Source organism: Ammospiza caudacuta, chromosome 22 (assembly GCF_027887145.1).
Source record: "Ammospiza caudacuta isolate bAmmCau1 chromosome 22, bAmmCau1.pri, whole genome shotgun sequence".
Taxonomy (NCBI): Eukaryota; Metazoa; Chordata; class Aves; order Passeriformes; family Passerellidae; genus Ammospiza; species Ammospiza caudacuta.
Window position 1 is genome coordinate 3,010,865 of NC_080614.1, and position 21,812 is coordinate 3,032,676.

Consider the following 21,812-nt stretch of genomic DNA (forward strand, 5'->3'; position numbering starts at 1 on the left):
ATGGATGGATGGATGGATGGATGATGGATGGATGGATGATGGATGGATGGATGGATGATGGATGGATGGATGGATGGATGGATGGATGGATGGATGGATGATGGATGGATGGATGATGGATGGGTGGATGGATGGATGGATGGATGGATGATGGATGGATGGATGGATGGATGGATGGATGGATGGATGATGGATGGATGGATGGATGGATGGATGGGTGGATGGATGATGGATGGATGGATGATGGATGGATGGATGGATGGATGGATGGATGGATGGATGGATGGATGGGTGGATGGATGGATGGATGGATGGATGGATGGATGGATGGGAGGGATGGGTGCAGCACATCCCTTGCGCAAGCAGGACCACCAGCACAGTGACACCCACCAGTAGAGCATCCCTCAGTTCAAGCCACTGCTTTTGAGGGTGAATGAGTGTGTAAGAGGAGAGGAGGGAAGCCCTGCCCATGGTGAGGTGTTGAAGATGGGGTTTTCCCAAGGAAGGAAACATTTGCCTCTGACTAAAAATTCCCACCAGCTGCATCTGCTGGCTCCTCTGGTGCTTCATCTGCCTTGGTGGGGTTGGAGGGGATGCCAAGTTTGCATTCCTAGCAAACCCCTGGAGATAGAAAAGTGGGGAGATGCTTTGGCTTGGGAGGGACTGGAGGGAAGCCCAGCTCCTTGAAGGAGTTTTGGACTTTCCTGCATCTCTCCTGGAGAGAAGCTCACTCCAGCCAGGAGCCTGAGCTGAAGCCCCCTCTGCCCAGAGGATCCCTTCCATGCCTGACAAAAGGCAGCAGCTCCTCCCAGGCCATTCCTGCTTGGAACTGCCAACTAGAAGCACATTTCCAACTTGTCAGTAGCAACAGGCAGAAGTAGGAGTGTCAGGTGGATCCAGAGAGCCAGTGTGTGTGACAGAGGGCATCCTTGCTCACCCCATGCTCGGGTTTGGGGGTGTGCACAAGGGGGCTTGGCTCTGCGTGGCACCAGCAGTGCCAGAGGGGCAGGAGCATGCACAGGCTGTGGTGTTTGGGTGCCTGGGTTAATGTGGCACGAGCCCAGAGGTGTTTGCTGCTTGCTGTTTGCTGGGAACCCTGATGCTGGGTCCCTGGTGCCTGTGGCACTGCCTGTCCCTGCCTGTCCCTGCACTGCCACCCCCTCCCCACAGCCATGCTGGGCTCTGACACGCTCTCCTTGCAGGGTGCCTGGGGTCAGGGGCGTTTGGAGCAGCTGGCTGGGCTGCAGGCAGGGGCTGGCTCCAGCTGTGGGACAGCAGTGCTGGCAGCAGCTGTGGGCATCCCTCTGCTCTGGGGTGCCTGCTGCTGCTCTGCAGAGACCTGGCCACAGGGGAAGTTGCCCAGGTTAATCTGAGAAGCTTGGCTGCACCAGGGACTCATCCTGCTCTTTAATTCTTCTTCTCTGGCCCCTGGTGCTGCTTCCCCCCTCTGGTGGCTCTGGGTGGCCCGGGCAGGGCTGTGGGGCACAGCTGTGTCACTGCAGGGCGGTGGGGCTGTGGCTGCAGCTCTGGCTGCTTGGAGATAACATCTTTCCCTGTAAATGTTATTATCCTGTATATGTTTGGGCCAGGGAGAGAGAGGGGTCACCATCTGTGTTTTCCAATAAAAGCAAATTAAAATTGAAGCCCATTAAGGGTAGCTCAGTTGGGATTCTGAGCAGGACTCTGGAGCCTGCTGGGAGCGAGTTGCTTGCAGCCTGTGCCACCAAGCAGGGTGACAAAACCTCATTTAGTATCAGCAGTGCTGGGAGGTGGCACTGGCTGTGCTCCCTGTCCCCACTGTGGGTGGGGGTGGCCCCGAGGAAAAGAGAGACAGAGCTGGCCACAAAGCCATGCCCTGGGTTTGTGTCACCCCAAGCCATGCCCTGGGTTTGTGTTACCCCTCTGGTGCCCTGCGTGCTCTTCACATCAGATGATGGGCAGGGCTTGGTGAGGAAAGGGATGATGTTGTCCAAGAGCCAAACATGTGCTCCTTACCCAGGGATGCTCTGCAGCCTCCAGGCTGCATCCCAGCTCTCCTGAGGCCACCTGTGCCTGGGAGCACAGGGCAGTGGCTCTGGGAATACAGGATGCTGTGTCCAGGATACAGGAGAGTGGCTGTGGGTGCCAAAGGGGGCTGGGCAGTGCTGCACCCTGGGCATTGCACCCTGTCCCAGTGGCTGCAGGGCACAGTGGTGGGAGCAGGTCATTGTGTTATACAGCTGCTCTTTGGCAGGATGCCGCAGCCAGGAGCTGCACATGGCACCTGCTCCTGCACACCAGTGACAGTGGCTGTGTTTGGGCATAGTGGTGACACCAGTGTCCATCCCCCACGGGGTGGCTGTGCCACACTCAGCTGGACCAGAGCACTGAGTAGTGGCTGATGGTTCCTTTGGGGCTGGGGCACCTTTAGAAGGAACTTCTGGGCATGGGACTCCAATCCCAGAGCACCCCTGTATCCATCCCCAGGAGAGGAATAGAGGCCTGGAGGCTCTCAGAAGGAACATGGGCCTGTTCCATCCTCTTGGAAAAAGGCTTACTGGGGAATTCAGTCTCTGCTGGGCCTGGATGAGACTGGATGCCACAGTTTACCCTGGGACTCCCTCCCTCAGGGTATCTCCCAGCCCATGGGCTCAGTGCCACCACGGAGAGCCAGCAGCAGTGACAGTAGCAGTGGCTGTTAAACGCCTTCAGCTGTGTCTCCTCTGTGTGGCTCCTGCATTCCCAGCAGCAGCAGGAGGGCCTCTGCCTGCTGCCATTTGGCATCTGCGTTGTCTCCTCCCAGCAGCCTGCCCTTGCCTGAACTCAGACCACCTACAGGTCCCAGCTCCTTTTGGGACAGATGCTGCCAGTGGGTCCCTGGTGCTGCTGGAGCAGCTTCCCGGAGAGCTCTGGTGGGCTTTTCTTGCTTCTGCTGACCTGTGGAGCAGCTGGTGTGGGGAAACTGGGACAGACAGGATGAATCTGCACCTATGAGTGGAATAATGTGGCAGCTGGATGGAGAGTGGTTCTGCCTCACATCCAGCCTCTCCTGCTTCTTCAGCAGGGGCTGAGAGGTCACAAAATCAGAATTCCCTTCTGAAACCTGGAGCTCTCATTCTCCTGGCAGGCAGGCAGGTGAGAGGGACAATGCTGGGTGGGTCACTGAGTGCTTGGAAAGCAGGACACGTGCTGGGGTGGCCTGCAGGACCCCATGGGCTGTTGAGTTTGGCTTCTCCTTGCTTTGAGCTTTCCAGCAGTGCAGCACCCTGCAGGGCAGTGCTTGCACAGCCAGGCCTTCACAGTGAGAGGAGGAGCTGGGAAGAGGGTCTGGAAGCTGCTGGATTTGGGCTGTGGCTGTGCTCAGCCCTGGCTCCTGGCTCACCCTGTGGCATTACCATGCCCCATGGCCAGGTGCAGCTCTGCCCCAAGCCCAGCTTTCTGTATTTTCTGGTCTAGCAAGGCTGGGAGCTAAAGACCAGTGGTTTCCTTCTGCACAGCAATATCAGCCCTGGGTTTGGTTCCCTGAGAATGGTCCAGACAAGGTGTGGGCAATCAGAGTGAGGGAGGGATTTTGGTGGGAATGGGAAAGCATAGCCCAGCTCATGGCATTGCCCTCGTGGAAATGCAGGGGGAGTTCCTCCTGGGATTGCTGCAATGCTGTGCCCGTGGCAGGGCATTGGGGCCATCCCCTTGTTTGACACCAGTCCTGAACCCTAGTGTCACCCAGTAACTGGGTGAGAGTGACCCAGCAGGTTCTGCTGAGCCCCACCAGCTTCCATCCCCTGCTCCCCTGCTGCCTCTGGGGCTGGCTCCTGCCTCACAGGGCTTGCAGGAGCTGTGACTGATGTCCTAGGGAGCTGAGGAGCCAGGAAGGCTCCATGACTCTCCCAGGCTGAGGACATCTTACCCCTGTCAGTGCTGTGTGGTGTCTCTGGGGTCAGCTCTCGCTGCTCCATGGACTGTCAGCCTGGATCCTGCTTGGCAGGTCAGAGATGGAGATGATGGACATCATCCTAATCATTAGGTCTGAGTCTGGCTGGACCTACTTTTTTTTTACAGGTGTGTCCTGGAGGGGCTTAAAATTGGCTGGTCAGAGGAAAATACTCCAAGTGGGTTATTTTTCCTTCCTTTTCCAGGGAAGGGCACTGAATGACCAGGTACTCAGTGCTGGCTTCCCAGCACCAGGAGCACCGGCATGACCGGCTGTGCCTGACCTCGGGGTGCCCTTTGGGGGGAGTGGGGCGTGTTGGGGTCCCCATCCCAGCTCAGTCAGCCTCCTCTTCTCTCTCCCCATCAATCTCTGTCCCCCTTGGGGTGTGAGTGGATCCCTGAGTGCAGCATCCCAAGGATCCTGTGCCCTGCTCACAATGCAGGGAGCTGTTCCCGCGCCAGGGCTCGGCCGGGGGGTGTTGGGTTTCAGCTCGTTCCGCTGGCCCCCGGCCAGGCAAAGCAAAGCTCGGGGCTGCAGGGAAGGGCCACTGGCTTTGCTCGGCCCCTCTCAGCTCACGCTGGCAAAAATATCATGATCAGGCTCCAGTAAAGCACAGGAGGCAGAGAGGGGCCTTTCAGCGTGGGGAAGGGCAGAGATCTGTGCTGAGGGCTCCTGGGGCAGGGACAGACGGGTTTCTCATTAGCCACCCCCTGCCCGGGGATGTGGGGGCTGTGCCTGAGGCCAGGGTGGGTACAGGTTCCTGATGCACATGTTCCTGCATGGAGGAGCTCATCCTGTGGTGTCTCCAGTGCAGATCCTGGTCTTGCTCCCCTTGCCTGGGCTCTAACACTGTGTGTCCCTCCAGCCTGGAGCTGATGAGTGTTTTAGGTGGGTTCCAGGTCAACTAAGGGACATGGTGACAAGGAATGACCTCCCACTGTCTCTGCCTTAGGATGACTCTGCTCCCAGCCCATCAGAGTGAGCTGGAAGCTTCTTGCCTGCTTTGCACATCCAGCACTGGCCACAGCTGATGTGGTTATGGGTTCATGAGAAGCTTGCTTCCTGTGTTGATAATGTTGGACCAGGATTCCAATCCTGGCAAGTGTCCTGCCCTGAGAGAGGAGCTTTCGTGAGGAGTGAAAGGGGAAGGGAAAAAGTTGTGGGTGGAAAAATGAGGGTGGAGGCTCCAGCTATCTGTGGGGCTATTTATTTGCCCAGCTGTTTCTTTATCTGGATGAGCTTGGAGCCTGTGAATGTGAAGCATTTGCCAGGACTTCTGAGAAGCTCAGGTCCAGATACTCCAAATTGGTCTGAATTGGCAAAACTCCATGCAAGTTATTTTTCCGGATGGAGAGGAGCGTGTCTGCAACATGCACAGCTCCTCTGTTAATCCTTCCACCTCCAGCCTGTGCCCCTGTCCCTTGGTCCTGCTACCCTCCATCCCCACTCCTGGCCAGCCCGTCCTGCTGCCACCAGGACCTAGCATGATCCCAGACTTGTCCTCCCCTCCCAGTTCTGTCCAGATGGGAAAAGCTGCTGCAGCTGAGAACCCCTCACTCATCTCACTTGTGGCTGAGCAGCAGGAAGACCATGTGGAAGCACAGGAACCCCCACCCAGCATTGTCACAGCAGATCCTCTGCATGACACTGTCTTAGCGTGGCTTGGAGCACCTGGCAGTGGTGGGGTGGGGGTGATGGTGTGGCTGGAGATGCCAAGTGTCCCTCCAGAGCCATGGTGTGCCCTCAGAGCAGGCAGCAGTGCTGGGGACAGCCCCCAGTGCTGGGGGAAGCTGCTCAGAGCAAACATCTCCATAGTGAGAGGCACGGGCACTGGTCCCCGGGTGTCCCGTGGGGAGCAGCACAGTTCCCTGTGGGAAGTGGGCCAGAGCTGTGTCTGCTGGTGTGGAGCAGCTGCACATTTATTTAGAATGCTGTGGGCAGCATGTGGAGCTGCAGATAAACACACAAGAGGGGAGAACAGAAGCACCAACACTGAGGAGACGCTGCTGTGCAGGGAGGGCTGCGCTGAGCTGCAGCTATCGCAGCCACCAGCGGTGGGCCAGGGGCCAGGCTCCCCCCCCTGCCACTCCCACATGGCTTTGCTCCATGTCCTGGGTGCCTCGGGGACCTCCATGAGGCTGCCAAGGCATCGGCCTCTCACCCTGTTGTCTGGTGCTGCCAAACCAACAGGATGGCACCGTGAAAGTGGCTGTGACAGTGAGTGAAGTTGCCAAGGCAGTGGTCAAGGCATTAACAGCTGGCCTTGGGGTTGCCCATGGTGGAATTGGTCTGTGTTTTTTGTCCCCAGCACAGGAGCTGGTCCTGTATGTGCCCCTGTGCTTGTATGAGCATGGGGCAGCCCCAGGCAGGAGCAGGGAAGCTGCTGGGGGCGGTGTGGCTGTGGCACCATAGTCACCCTGGGCATAGAAGTGGCAGGGCCAGGGCAGCCCGGTGGATCTGCAGGTGGAGGAGCTGCCTCAGTAGATGGTGGGTTCACATGCCTTGGGGCTTATCACACTTTGTGTGGAGCTCACACCTGCGGCAGAACTTTGTCCAAATGATGTCTCTGGGCCTGGAGTCACCTGTCACTCAGAAGTGTCCATGAGCATCCGGAACAGGTTGCCCAGAGAGGTTGCCCAGACTCCCCATCCCTGGCAGTGTCCAAGGCCAGGTTGGACAGGGCTTGGAGCAAGCTGGGATAGTGGCAGGTGTCCCAGTGGCAGGGGGTGGAATGAGCTGAGCTTTAAGGTCCCATTCAAACCAAACTCCTCTGGGATTCTGTGATTCATCCAAGATCCTCACAGAGCTGCTGATGTCATTGCAAAGCCTCTCCTGGTGATTTTTGAGCAGTCTTGGGATTTCAAAGAGGTCCCAGCTGACTGGAAGTCAGCGAACATTGTCCTAATTTTCAAGAAGGGCTAGAAGGAGGACCCTAGAAACTACAGCCTGTCGGTTTCACTTCATTGTCTGGTAAAATCAAGGGAGAGCATTATTCTGAGAAGTATTGAAAAACACCTGGAGGACAATGTAGGCATTGGTCACAGCCAGCATGGCTTCATGAGGGAAAGCCCTGCTTATCAAGCCTGATTTCCTTCTCTGACTGGGTAAACCCACCTGGTTGATCAAGGGAAGCCAGGTGATGGAATCTTTACTGATTTCAGCAAAGCTTTTGATACTGTCTATCACAGGATCCTTCTGGACAACCTGCCCAGCCCCCAGCCAGATAAACACATCATGTAATGGGTGAGAAACTGGGGGTCAGGCACAACAGGTGACAGTGACTGGGGTGACATCAGACTGGTGACCTGTCACTGCAGGGCTTTGTCATTGCCCTGCATTCTTCAGCATCCAGTGACTTGGACACAGGACTGGAAGGAATATGAGGCAAGTTCACAGAGGATACGAAACCGGGAAGAGCTGTTGCCTCCCTCAAAGGCAGGGAGGCCCTGCAGAGAGACCTGAACAAAACAGAGGATGAGCCATCACCAACCATGTGAAGTTCAACAAGAGAAAGTGCCAGATTCTTTACTGGGGATGGGGCAGCCCTGGGTGTGTGGGTGGAGCAGGCAACAAGAGGCTGGAGAGCAGCTGCAGGAAGGGACCTGGGGTCCTGGTCAATGGATCTGAGTCAGCAGTGCCCTGGCAGCCAGGAGGGCCACCCGTGTCCTGGGGGACATCAGGGAGAGCATGGCCAGCCAGGCAAGGGAGGGAATTGTCCTGCTGTGCTCTGCACTGGGACAGCCTCACCTCAAGTGCTGGAGCAGATTTGGGCACCACAAAGTAAGAAAGATAACTATTAGAGTGTGTCCAAAGGAGGGCCATGGCAATGGTGGAGGGCCTTGAGCAGAAGCTGTGTAAGGAGCTGCTGAGGGCACTTGGTCTGTTCAGCCTGGAGGAGACTGGAAGAGACCTCATTGTGCTCTGCAACATCCTCCTGAAGGGCAGCAGAGAAGCAGGTACCAATCTCTTCACTCTGGTGAGCAGTGATAGGACTTGAGGAAATGTCTGGAGCTGAGTCAGAGGAGGTTTAGGCTGTATATTAGAGGAAGGTTTTTCAGCCAGAGGTTGGTTGGGCACTGAACAGGCTCCCCAGGACAGTGGTCACAAGCCTGTCTGAGTTCAGGGAGTGTTTTGACAGCACCCTGAGACAGGCTGGGGGTGTTGGGGTTCCCTGTACAAGGCCAGGAGTTGGATTCCATGATCTTTGTGGGTCCCTTCCAGCTCAGCCTATTCTATGATTCTATAATTCTAGGTTGGACAGGGCCTGGAGCTGCGTGGGACAGTGGAAGGTGCCCCTGCCCATGCAGCTGGATGAGTTTTAAGGTCCCTCCCAAACCATTCTGTGGTTTCATGGTTCTGATTCACATCCCCTTGTGCTGACCCTGCAGGGTCACTGTGCTTCATGGGGGCCAGTAATTCCCAATTTTCTATAATTCAGGTGCTTTCTGCTCAGTGTAACCCCATCTCCAAAAGGATTTCAGCCTGGGCAGCAGCTTGGTGCAAAAACTGCCCCAGAAGGGGCACATTGGGGTGTTGGAGCTGTGTGTGATGGGGACCACAGCCCTGGGACCCCCTGCACTGTGAAAGGTGATAGACAGGAGTCTCAAACAGGAACCAGGTTTAGGGAGGAAGAAGAAGGAAGCTGAGCTAATTTAGCTGTCTTGGAGATGGATCATTTGCCACCCGTGAGCACCACAAGAGAGAAGGATTTTGGACTGCAGAGTCTTTGTAAAAGGAAAAGGAAATCCAATAGCTGGCAGCGAAATGGTGTAAATCCAGACTAAAATTAATGGAATATCTGGTGTTTTTTATGGGAAGATAATTTGCCATTGGAAAAACTTGCTTAAAACCTGCAAATTTCTTCTCCTCCTTCTCTCTGGGCCAGCCAGAGTGGATGCAGAGCTCCAAGGGGATCCTTCAGCTGAGGATGAGGAGGTGGGAGCAGTGGTGTACTGAGCACGACATTTCCACTGCACCGAGTTTTCATTAAATAAAAGGCTTTTAAAAATGCAAAATGCTTCAAAATATGAACTGTGTTTGGGGAAATTTTTGTAATGACTTAGAATATATCTTGTTTTCCATTTTAGTCATTGCTATTAATGTACTTACTATCCACCACTGTCATTGATAGTTAAGATAAAGTAACAAATTAAGGGGGTTTTTTAAGCTTCTTGCTAGCACTGTGTGAAAAATGCTGTTTTCATTTCAGATCAAACGCCACTGGTGTTTTAATGAAAAAGCAAGATCCTCTGATAAAGTAAACACTATTATTGGCCTATGTAAACAAATACTCAGTTTAAAAAGAAATTTTGTAAATTTGACCCACAACATTTCGGGATTAGCTGTTTTCCAGAACTCTTCTTAGTGGGAAAAATTGAAAAGAGCTACTTTTTGCTTTTTACTCTTGGAATAAAACCAAATTTCGAAATCCTGGTTTCCTGTGAACTGGAAACCGCTGGCTGGAACCAGGAGTAATGAACAAGCCACAGTCTGAGGAGGATTTACTGCCAGGAGTAGGTGCAGGGAGCACAGTGCTGCCCAGGCACTTTTTGGGGTGCCAGTGGGAACAGGAGGTCACATGCATGGAGCAGTTTTACCTCTGCATCCAGGCCTGGCTCTTCAGTGATGGATCTGCTCAAGGCTGAGCTTTTCTTCCTTTGTTTTTGTTCAATGGAGTGAAAGTGGAGAAGGTGGAGATGCTCCTGGGGGGTTTGTGGCAGTGTGCTTGTTTTTCTGGTGGGGAGAAGCACAGCAGAAGGACATGGTTACACCCATAGCTCTCCATTCCCATTCTGGGACCACCCTTGGCAGTGTCCAGAGCCAGGTTGGATGGAGCTTGTAGCAGCCTGGGATAGTGGGACGTGTCCCTGCCCATGGCAGGAGGGTGGGACTGGATGGTCTTGAAGGTCCCTCCCAACCCCAACCATTCTGGGACTCCTGGTGTGTATGGGATGCACACTTGCCAGCATCCCTGCAACTGCACTTGGCATCCCCAGGGCAAGTGCTGAAATCAGGGGCAGATTCCCATTGTCCCTGCAGGGCAGAGGGACAGAATTTCCCCTCTGGGCATGACCATGGTCTCAGCACAGAGTCACTGGCCATGTGCTGCCCTGTGCAGTGTGTCCCACCACCCTCCCCTCATGTCCAGCCTCGGTGTTTTGAGGCCTTTGGGCAGAATTTCTAAACTGCATTTCCTAAACTCAGGAATATTGTCCTATTTTCTTAAACTGTCAGCTTTGGGTGTGGTGCAGAAAAATCCCTGTATTGCCATGAGCATGTGGCTGCAGACCTGGAGGAACAGAGAGTTACCCAGACTCTGGAAGCCACTCATGGAAGTGTCCAAAAAAGACTTTTGAGCACTCCCTGGGGAGTGTTAAAGAAGTGAGTAGATGTGGTTATTAGACACATGGTTTGGTGCAGAGCATGGCAGTGCTGCAGTAATGGTTGCACTCCGTGATGTTAGCTGGCTTTTTGAGCCATGATTCCAAGTGTCTGTCCCATTGATTTCTGATGGGGCTGGCTGGCACCCTCACCTGCTCATGTTGGCCCAGATATTGGGGTGCCATAACCTGAGCAGCCCCCAGTGCCATCAGTGGAGTTAAACCAACCTACAGCTATTGGGGATGAAAAGAGCTCCAGTGTTGGAGCGTCGTGAGCTGCAGGAAGGGTGAGGAGGCTTTGCTGTTGCCTGGCTTAGCAGGATTGTCTGTGCTGGTTGGTGGTAGCATCACCTGACCTATTTCAACCCAAATCATCTGGAAAACCAGCTTTAACAGTGGTTTAATTTTTTAGTACTTTTAAGTCCTAAAAGTGCTGTTCCTCCCCACATCCTACTGCATCTCAGAGGATTCTCCCTACTGTGCAAAGTGCTGAGAAAAAAAATATCCTGCTTTTGGCAAAGGAAACTAGAAGGTGATGGAGGATCCCTGCTCAGGCTGCTCCCCATCTGCAGCGGTAGAACTGGGCTGGGGGTACCTGGATTTGGGATTGAGAGGAGGAAAACCCAGCTTGGCTGATGGATGGAAGAGTCCCCATTCATAACAGGAGACATTGCCTGGGCTGGGCACCTTGAGGTCCCACCTCAAATCCTGGGGTCACTTGTGGGTCCCTAATGAAAATCTAAGACATGGAGGGGCTGGAGCGTGTCCAGGGAAGGGAATGGAGCTGGGAAAGGGGCTGGAGCACCAGGAGCAGCTGAGGGAGCTGGGAAGGGGCTCAGCCTGGAGCAAAGGAGGCCAGGAGGGACCTTGTGGCTCTGCACAGCTCCTGACAGGAGGGGACAGCCAGGGGTTGAACTGTGCTCCCAAGGAGCAGGAGACAGAACAAGAGGCAACAGCCTCAAGCTGTGCCAGGGGAGGTTTAGATTGGATATCAGGGAAAGTTCTTTCATGGGAAGGATGGTCAGGCATTGGCCCAGGGCAGTGGTGAAATCACCATCCCTGGAGATGGTAAAAATGTGTGGATGTGGCACTTGTGAACAAGTGGTTCACAAGTGGTTAATGATGGTTTAATGATGAACATTGTTTGGTGCTGGGTTGATGGTTGCGCGTGATGATCTCGGAGGTCAGTTCCAACCCTAAACATTTTTTGATTCCAAGATTCTGCATGGGGGCCAGGGAGCAGCGGGCAGTGGGTGGGGAGCAGTTGGGTGGAAGGAGCAGTGCCTGGGTCCCCTGGCTGAGATGTGGCTAAAGGGCTCAGTGTGGGGTGGGCTCCAGCCCTGCAGCCCTGGGCTAGCTCCTCTCCACCTTTTTCCCTGTCTCCATCTTCATCAGCAGCCACTGACTCCTTGTTTCCCTTCCTTCCACAGAGACACTGATGGACTCCACCACGGCGACAGCAGAGCTGGGCTGGACAGTGCATCCTCCCTCAGGGGTAAGGCACCACCTGACAGGGACCTGCAGCTGCTCTGGGGTCTCTTCTGCACATGAATGTGGCAGGCTTGGCCCAAGAAAAGTCAGGCACTGATGCAAAGTGCCTTGGCCATGTGGAAAGAGCATAGTTGAGGTTTCCAGTAGTTTTCTAGGAGATGATACTCCAAAAAATACCCCAGTGTTGGTGGGATGTAGTTCCAACCCATGGTGCTATAGGAATCACAGTCTCCATGGAGCTGGCATGCAGCCACCTAAAAATGAGGAGAGGAAGAAAAAATATGCCAAGGCCACCATCATTTGTCCCCGGTGTCTCAGTTGTTATTCCATTGCCTGTCACTTGTAGCAGGATGAGGGCATTAGGTTCAGGTCCTGAGAGGACTGGCATCCCACAGAGAGATGTTTGCTGGCTCAGCAGAACTACCTGTCTTCTTTACCAGGGCCAGGTGTACCCTGAAACGTGTTCAAAGACCACCCTGAAGAAACTCCTATAAAGAAGAGCTTGGGCAAGGCAGTGCATCAGGTTCATCCCCCAGAGGGTGCAGGCACTGCCCAGGCTCCCAGGGAATGGGCACAGCCCCAGAAGCACTTGGGCAATGCTCCCAGGGATGCACAGGGTGGGATTGCTAGGGTGTCTGGGCAGGGCCAGGAGTGGGACTCAATGATTCCTGTGGGTCCCTCCCACCTCAGAGCATTCTGTGACTCTGTGATTTCTGCACCCTTCTGCTCACGGGAGAAACCCAGAGTGGAGCCACCTCTGTGTCCCACCTGGGGCATCAAGGTGCTTCAGAGCATCCTGCCCACCTCTGGCTGTGGTAACCAGCAGCAGCTACAGTGTCCCAACCCCCCAGACCTGCCCCCTTGCACCTGGGTGGCTCAATCCAGCCTGGCCAAAGCCTGGAGATGCTTCCATGCCCGTGCATGGCAGTGGTGGCTCGGACTCCATCCTGCCTTCCATCCACCCTCTGCAGGGGCTGGATGAAGACGTTTCTGTGGCCCTCACCCCCAGGCTGACAGCATGCCCCCGGTCTGAGCCGACTTGGCAGGAGAAAAGAGCGAGCCCAGAGCAGCCTTGTCTGGGAGATTAAACCGAGCCGCGCAGCGTGGCCGCGGTGCCGCGCCAGGCACGGGCGCTGCCCGTCACCATGAGAAAGGGCAGAGCTGCCCGGCCCCGCCAGTGCCCGCCGAGGGGGATGACGGGCACACAATGCAGGGGAGAAGAGGTCAAGTCTCTTTCTCTCGTGGCCCAGCCTTTCTTGTTTGCGGTGTTTCCATATGTGAAGCACGCCCTGCTCCCGCTCCCCAGCGCGGCCGTAATGAGGCCGGGGCCTGCTGGAAGCCTCTCCCCGGTTATTGTGCTGCTGCCTTCCTTTGAGCTCCCGGCATGTTAATTAGAGAGCCAAGAGAAAGGGAGAGGCTTCTAATTAAGCGTCGAGGAAGCGCAGGGGCTGGTGCACGGGGGTGACTTTCTCTCCCATCTGGGAAAAGGGAAGTCTGGAGCCGGCCACTCGCTGTGGCAGGGATGTGGGGGGATGCTGGGGGTGCCGAGCCCGGCCCCCAGGGTGCTCCCAGGTCCCCCATCAGGGTGGAGATGCCCATCTGGACAGTGCCATGCAGTCCCAGGGGTTGGTGGGATCGCCTCCTGTCTCCGCCTGTGAGCAGGGCCCTGAGGGGGGATATGGGCACATCATGTCCTGCTCTGGGTTCATCGTGGGTGACAATTCTGCAGCGCCTTCATGGCCTCATGTCCACGGGCAGGACAAGGCAGTGCGTCCCACTCAGAGGTGGCTGGTCCGGTTGGACGCAACCAGCATCACCTGGAAGACAGAAGCTGCCGTGTGCTCCTTTTTGGGGATTATTACAGACCCCAAAGCCCAAACAGTTGCTTTATGTCTGGCTCTGAAACTCTTGTGCCATTCATATAGGTCCCCAAGCCCTGCCTCTGGCATCTGCTGTGGATCCCAAGGCCTGGAGACCCTCATTCCACTATGTGCTGCTCCTGCCTGACCAAGGCTGAGCTCTCTGGGCTCGTGTCCTTACCCTCCCTGGGGGCTGGGCAGATGTGGGTGGGGGTCCCTTGGTCTTGGTAGCTGCCAGGGTGGGTGTCTGGAGTGGTCCAGGTGAGGGAAAGCCACATCAGAGGCAGGGCAAGGGAAGGAATTGCTTCCACATGCCTTGTCCTTGATTCCCCCACTCCCCTCCCAACCAGTGCCCTGAAAAGCAGGGAGATCCTGCAATTTTCCACTAACACACCAAATTTATTTCTGGAAAACAAAGCAAATGCTCCGGCTGTGTTTTGCGAGGATGCTCCTCTTGTCCCCCAGCCCTGGCAGCAGATTTACAGCTACTGCCAATCTGAAGTGGTTGGAGCTGTTGGGGATCTTCCTTGACAGCCTTCTGTTGGGCTGTGAGCCTTCATGTGCTAGGAGCAATCTGTCTCCCATCTCCTGAGCCTCTTTCCCCAGTCCTGGGTGCCCTTGTGAGGCCATTTACAACCTGAGGGGCTGGGGATGCTCTGCTCCTGCAGGATTTTCCCTGGATTTGGTCCTGGCACTGGTGCTGGATCTGGGCTGTGCTGCTGCCCTGCCCTGGGTGTTGTGATCCTGCATCCTGGGCAGGGTTGTGCTTGGGGTGTAACATCCATGGGAAACAGCTCGGCTTCCACTTGAGCAGGTTTCTGAACAAATTCAGAAGGAGCAGTTCCAGCTGGATGGGACTGTGTCACATGCCAGCAGGATTCTGGTCCCTGTTGCCAGCATCACACAGGTGCCCTGGGTGGGGATGGGACTGCAGGGAGATGCTCTGCACTCTGGCAGGGGCTGGGCAGGAGGAGATGCTCTCTGAGCTGAGGATTCTCCTCCCACGAAGACCCTTCCCTGTTGGTGCTCCCCTCAGAGGAGCAGTGGCCAGTTACAGGCTGCAGCTCATGCCCTGCATCCCCCTCTGAAATGTCCCCATCCTACACAGAATGGAGACAACAAGAACTGGAGGATTTGGGAAAAAAACAGCCTGGGAAAAGGTCAGAGAGCTGGAGAAGGCCAGATGATGTCACAGCAGCCTTGAGCTCTGTGGGGACCCAAGGGTACAGCAGGAGCTCTGTCAAGGGGGTTTAGACTGGATGTTAGGAAAGGTTCTTGCCCCAGAGGGTGCAGGCACTGCCCAGGCTCCCCAGGGAGTGGGCACAGCCCCAAGGCTGCCAGAGCTCCAGGAGTGTTTGGACACCACTCTCAAGCACAGGATGGGATTGTTGGGGTGACTGTACAGGGCCATGAGGTTGACTTGATGATCCTTGTGGGTCCATTCCAGCTCAGGATGTTCTCTGTAACTCTAAAGAGCTTCCTCCAGAGCTGGCAGAGTCAGTCAGCTGGGGAGAGCTGGGCAGAGCTTCCCATGGGGAAATCTGTCAGCTCTGAGCTGTCTTGCTGAGAAGGATGTGGCTGTCGTGGCACAGCTCATAGGCATGTCTGCATCCCAGAGGTCCAGTTCAGGACAGCTGGGGTTGGGACCTGAGCACACCTGCTGGAGGAGCCCCAAAGCATTTGACTGGCAAAGGGGCAGGGATGAGGGCTCCAGTGGGACTTACCCAGCACCTCCCTTTTTGCAAACATGGCAAGATTGGCCATGGTCCCATCCTGCCCCTGGGAAGAGGCCCTGGCTGCAGCCAGGCAGGTGGTTTTATGGCTTATGAGGAAGCAGGTCCTGTTGCCATGTCTGTAACCATAGTGGACTGGTGGCAATCCCTGTCTTCCTTTGCCAGAGGCACAGCAGTGCAGCACAGCCATGGGCACAGTCCCTAAAAGCCATTTCTGCAGAATAGTGGCCTTGCTGTCCCTCCAGGAGCAGAGAGGCTTGACCCTGAATGCAGGTGTGGAGCATGGTACTAGGGCCAGCAAGGTGGCCTGAGGGGCCCCTTTGTCTGCACAGTGTGGGGCCTGTCTGGGGCACAGGGTGGGTCAAACCCTGCCCAGGCAGGTACAGGGCACCTGCAGGGGGTGCTGGGAGGAGGTGCTGGGCACTCTGGGACCGCCTGTGGGATGGGGTGGGCACAGAGAGGGGCAGCTGGGGCTGGCAGAGCCTACGTGGCACATCGTGGGGATGGGAGGAGGTGAGCAGGGTGGGGAGCCCCCCTTCAGAGCAGCCCCTGACTCTGTATGTGTGTCCTGCCCACAGTGGGAAGAGGTGAGTGGGTACGATGAGAACATGAACACCATCCGCACCTACCAGGTGTGCAACGTCTTTGAGTCCAGCCAGAACAACTGGCTCCGCACCAAGTACATCCGCAGGCGAGGAGCACACCGCATCCACGTGGAGATGAAATTCTCTGTCCGGGACTGCAGCAGCATCCCAAATGTCCCAGGCTCCTGTAAGGAGACTTTTAACCTCTACTATTTCGAGTCAGACTTGGACTCGGCCACCAAGACTTTTCCTAACTGGATGGAGAATCCTTGGATGAAGGTGGACACGATCGCTGCTGACGAGAGCTTCTCACAGGTGGACTTAGGTGGACGGGTGATGAAGATCAACACCGAGGTGCGCAGTTTTGGGCCCGTCTCCAAGAACGGTTTCTACCTGGCCTTCCAGGACTATGGGGGCTGCATGTCCCTGATTGCCGTCCGTGTCTTCTACCGCAAATGTCCCCGTGTGATCCAGAACGGGGCCGTCTTCCAGGAGACCCTGTCGGGAGCAGAGAGCACCTCGCTGGTGGCAGCCAGGGGCACGTGCATTGCCAATGCAGAGGAGGTGGACGTGCCCATCAAGCTGTACTGCAACGGTGACGGCGAGTGGCTGGTGCCCATTGGCCGCTGCATGTGCCGCGCCGGCTACGAGTCCGTGGAGAACGGGACCGTCTGCAGAGGTAACCACGGGCTCTGCTCTGCTGGGGGTTTGCATCTGGGATCTGCATGAACCCGAGGGGGGGAGCTCCTTGGGCAGGGGCGGCAGAGGGGCAGTGTGGAGGCTGACTCCTTCCACAGCTGCTCACTTCCTGCCCCAGGCTCATCCGTCCATTGCTGAGGTTGTCCATGACCTCTGGGTCCCCAGAGCCACTGGGTTCAGGGCTGGCACCTGTTGCTGGTGCCTCTCCAGGTTTTGGAGGATCACATGTGTGGTGCGTGTCACCAATCTGCAATTGCATCCCAAAATACTGGGGCTGTTATGCTGTTGGTTGAGGGGGGTGGGAATGCAGGGTCCCAAAAGGGTGCAGTGGGAGGGAGCAAGTTGTCTACAGTGTTTTCCTGGTGAGGTGCAAATGGCCCAGGGCAGGACATGGTCATGGCCTGTTCAGAGCTGCCTGGCCCCTGTGCTCTTCAACAGCCAGAGGTTTCCTGCTCTGTAAATGTTCTGCCTCTGTAGATGTTCTCCTCCCCCACAGATATTCAGAGCAGACTCCGTGAGTGCCTGCTGAGCTCAGCTGAGCACCTTGGAGCCAGCCTGGTCCCAGGCCAGCAAGAGGCTCAGCACCCCCTCCCTGAGCTGATGTCTGTGCCCTGTCCAGTCATACATGGGCTTGGGAAGGTTCAGAAAGGAGCTCCTGGGGTTGCTGGGAGGGAGGTGGGGACCCCAGAGCTGTGTGATGGGCACCTGCAGCTGTGCCGTGCACGGAGCAAACCACAGAGTTTGGCAAACAGGATCTTTTTCCCCTGTCCTGGCTGAACCTCCAAATCCCTCTGTGGTTCTGATAGCATTGGCACACTCCAAGCAGAGCCAGGGCTTCTGAGATCCATCACAGACACGTTGGTGGCCACTGCAGAGCCAAGGGAGGAGCTGTGTCTCCTTTCTTCTGCCTGTGAAGGGTTGGCCAGGGAGAACCAAAGCGTGGGGAAGGCGATGGTAGTGGGAGACAGACACACTGGAGAGGGGAATGGACAATCTGATTGTGCTCAGTAGGGACTGCAGGCTGTATGGTCTCCTTGGAGAGGGCTGCATGTCTGCTGCTGGTGGCTGGGCTGCTCATGCACCAAAATTCAGGTCCTGGTGTGCTGTGGGAATCATTTAATATCCATTATTTCAGCTACTCCATGCTTAGCCACTGAACGCCTCTTCCCACCGAGCTCGGGCAGATCAAGTGTCTTACAGCCTTAGCAGGGATTGGGGATGGGGGCAGCAAGGAAGCGCTGCTGGAAACTGAGCCCGGCTAATCCCTGCCTCGAAGGGCAGACGGGGCTTTTACAACTCCCAAGTGGAGCATCCGTAGCAACACCAGAGAGCCCCAGTGATTCATGGCAGCCTTTCCGTCTCAGCCTGTTTGTTCCCGGAGCAGACCCAGCCCTGCACGGTGCTTTGCTCTGGAGCAGCCGGGGTTTCTCGGGGAGCCCCCCAGTGCCACTGCGGGCCCAGCCGAGGGACAGTCCCCTCACAGGGACCGCTCCTGCAGAGCCTGTGCCGCAGGGCTGGGGGAGCAGAGCCGGCAGGAGCGGGGGCCGAGGCGGGGGAAGGAGGGAGAGGCCGATCCCCTCTTTGTCTGGGCTGCAGCAGCAGCAGCAGCAGGATTTTGGGAGGTCCGGTACCTCGGCAGCTGTTCCTGCAGCCGGTGCTGGCGAGCGCCGGCCCCGCGCTCCCCGCCCTCATTAATCACGCGGTGGCCGCCAGCCCATCCTCTCCATGGGGCAGCTGGCTCGGGGCTGCCTCCCCTTCCCCTTCCCCTTCCCCTTCCCCTTCCCCTTCCCCTTCCCCTTCCCCTTCCCCTTCCCCTTCCCCTTCCCCTTCCCCTTCCCCTTCCCCTTCCCCTTCCCCTCCCTCTTCACCTTCCTCTTTCCCTTTCCTTCCCCTTCCTATTCCTTTCTCCCCCTCTTCTTTTCTTTCCCTTTCCCTTCAGTCTTTGCCTTTGCCTTCCCCGTTCCTTCTTTCCCTTGCCCTTCTCATGTGGGGTGCAGTCAGGACTGGATGGCACCCCAGGATTGTGCCCCTCTATTTTTTCCTGGCACCCCCCAGAAGAGGGGTGGGGACTGGGAGGAGAGCCAGACACAGAGTTTGCAGGCCAGCCATGGAATCCCCGTCCTCTCCCCTCCCAGCCCTCCCAGTGAGCCGCACAAAGGGCTGGGAAGGGCTGCTCGGCCAGCTCTGCTCGGCAAGGACCTGTGGGTTGTGTCCCTGTGGGATGTGTCCCTGTGGGATGTGTCCCTGTGGGATGTGTCCATGCGGGATGTGTCCTTTTGTGATGTGTCCCTGTGGGTTGTGTCCCTGTGGGTTGTGTCCCTGTGGGATGTGTCCTTTTGGGATGTGTCCATGCGGGATGTTTCCTTTTGGGATGTGTCCCTGTGGGTTGTGTCCCTGTGGGTTGTGTCCCTGTGGGATGTGTCCATGCGGGATGTGTCCTTTTGTGATGTGTCCCTGTGGGTTGTGTCCCTGTGGGATGTGTCCATGCGGGATGTTTCCTTTTGGGATGTGTCCCTGTGGGTTGTGTCCCTGTGGGTTGTGTCCCTGTGGGATGTGTCCATGCGGGATGTGTCCTTTTGGGATGTGTCCCTGTGGGTTGTGTCCCTGTGGGTTGTGTCCTTGCGGGACGTGTCTCTGTGGGATGTCACCCGGCGGGATGTGTCCTTTTGGGATGTCTCTGCAGGATGTGTCCCTGTGGGATGTGTCCTTTTGGGACATGTCCCTGCATCCCCACCCTCCTCCCGCCGGGTCCCTGCCCTGCTCCCTGCAGAGGCAGCGGCGGAGCCGCCTGGCTTGGGGGACTCCCTCCTACATGTGGCTGGCAGGTTTGCTCGTGTTTCCAGGGGTGGGAGGGAATCTGGGCCCCTTTCCAGAAGCAAAACAATAGCAAATCTGAGCTGGCTTTGGGGGTGAGGTTCTCTCACACACTCAGGCGCCCAAACAGGACGTGGCAGGGAGCATGGGGGGCCAGGTCCTGCTCCACAAAGGGTCCAGGTGGAGAAGGGCATCCCAAGGAATGGACAACCCCTGTGTGCAGCTGGAAGGAGTTGCTCATTTTCTCTGCTGGGTTTTTCATCTGGCTAATAGCACGGCAGCCTGCTCGCGGCAGTGTGCACAAGGGATATTTATGGAGGAAGTTCATGCATCTAACAGCTTAAGCTCTTCTAAGCTCGCAGCCCCAGCACAAAAGGATTTGGGGGCAGTTAACAATTCAGTGTGGTTAAGAGATTTTCATTTGCCTGGGCTGGCCTGCCGCTCCTGCAGGCCCTGCGAGGGGCTGGCTGCTGCTCCTCGCTGCGAGGGGCTGCACACAGCCCAGCCCCGTCCTCCCCGCTTCACCTTCTGCTCCCTGCCTGCTTTTCTCTCTCCATCTCCCTGTTCTTTGTCTGCGCCTCCCCCTCCTCTCCCCTCCCCTCCCTCCCATGCAGCACATCGAGCGTTTCTCCCTCTGCCTCCCGTGCCCATTGGCTCCGCTCAGGCACGGCGGGGGCAGAGCCATTGTGTGCCCTTGGGCTGGCTGGACAGAGCATGGACACTGCCTGCACGGCTGTGGGGATCAGGGACAGGGCATGGACACTGCCTGCACGGCTGTGGGGATCAGGGACAGGGCATGGACACTGCCTGCACGGCTGTGCTGCTCAGGGACAGGGCATGGACACTGCCTGCACGGCTGTGGGGATCAGGGACAGGGCATGGACACTGCCTGCACGGCTGTGCTGCTCAGGGACAGAGCATGGACACTGCCTGCACGGCTGTGGGGATCAGGGACAGGGCATGGACACTGCCTGCACGGCTGTGCTGCTCAGGGACAGGGCATGGACACTGCCTGCACGGCTGTGGGGATCAGGGACAGGGCATGGACACTGCCTTCACGGCTGTGGGGATCAGGGACAGGGCATGGACACTGCCTGCACGGCTGTGCTGCTCAGGGACAGGGCATGGACACTGCCTGCACGGCTGTGGGGATCAGGGACAGGGCATGGACACTGCCTGCACGGCTGTGCTGCTCAGGGACAGGGCATGGACACTGCCTGCACGGCTGTGGGGATCAGGGACAGGGCATGGACACTGCCTGCATGGCTGTGGGGATCAGGGACAGGGCATGGACACTGCCTGCATGGCTGTGGGGCTCAGGGACAGAGCATGGACACTGCCTGCATGGCTGTGCTGCTCAGGGACAGGGCATGGACACTGCCTGCATGGCTGTGGGGATCAGGGACAGCAGCTGATGGCTGCTGCTCCCAGCCCTTCATCCCTTCTGCCTCCTCTCCATCACAGCAGGGCATCTCTGGTCCCTGTCTTCTCTTTGTTGTGCTGCTACAGCAGTGACCACCGGGAGTCCTGGTCTTGCTGGGGTGACAAGGGATGGTTTTGCCCTGCTGGTGGTGACACTCTCTGGCTGTCAGAGACATCTGGTGTCATCCCTTGGGGTCACAGGCCTTTCTGAGGAGGAGAGGAGCTGCTGAGCTGATGGGAAGAGGAGAAACCAAGCCAGATTCAGGCTGGCAGCTGTCTTCTCCTTGGCTCTCTTCTCTGTTCTCTGCCCCTCTACTCTGCTTTTGTGAGACCCTCCTGCAATGCTGCCTCCAGCTTTGGGGTCCCCAGCATTAGCAGGATGTGGAGCTGCTGGAGTGAGTCCAGAGGAGGCCACAGAGATGTTATGAGGGCTGGAGCCCCTCTGCTCTGCAGCCAAGGCTGGGAGAGCTGGGGGTGTTCACCTGGAGAAGGCTCCAGGGAGAGCTCAAAGCCCCTGGCAGTGCCTGAAGGGGTCCGGGAGAGCTGGAAAGGGATTGGGGACAGGGGATGGAGGGACTGGACACAGGGAATGGCTTCAAATGGACAGAGGGCAGGAACAGATGGGATATTTGGAAGGCATTTCTGGCTGTGAGGCTGGTGAGGCCCTAGCACAGGTGCCCAGAGCAGCTGGGGATGCCCCTGGATCCCTGGCAGTGCCCAAGGCCAGGCTGGATGGGCCTTGGAGCAACCTGGGACAGTGGGAGGTGTCCCTGTCCATGACAGGGGTGGGACTGGATGAGCTTTAAGGTCCCTTCAACTGAAACCATTCTGGGATTCTCTGATTTTGCAGCTTAAGATGGAGCTGGCCCTCTCCTGAGGGGAGCCCCAGGGCTCAGCAGGGCCCCCTTCTCTGCCATGAG

General features: G+C 56.8%; 1 protein-coding gene across 2 annotated transcripts in view; it reads left to right on the top strand.

The window, feature by feature from the left end:
* The window catches only part of EPHB2 (EPH receptor B2), a 134,394-nt gene that overhangs the window by 27,552 nt on the left and 85,030 nt on the right, over nt 1–21,812 (top strand). For both annotated transcript variants that reach the window (XM_058818689.1, XM_058818690.1), the window contains exons 2-3: nt 11,721–11,785; nt 15,952–16,636. In XM_058818689.1, coding sequence (XP_058674672.1) covers nt 11,721–11,785; nt 15,952–16,636 — 750 coding nt within the window. The remainder of the gene's footprint in view (nt 1–11,720; nt 11,786–15,951; nt 16,637–21,812) is intronic.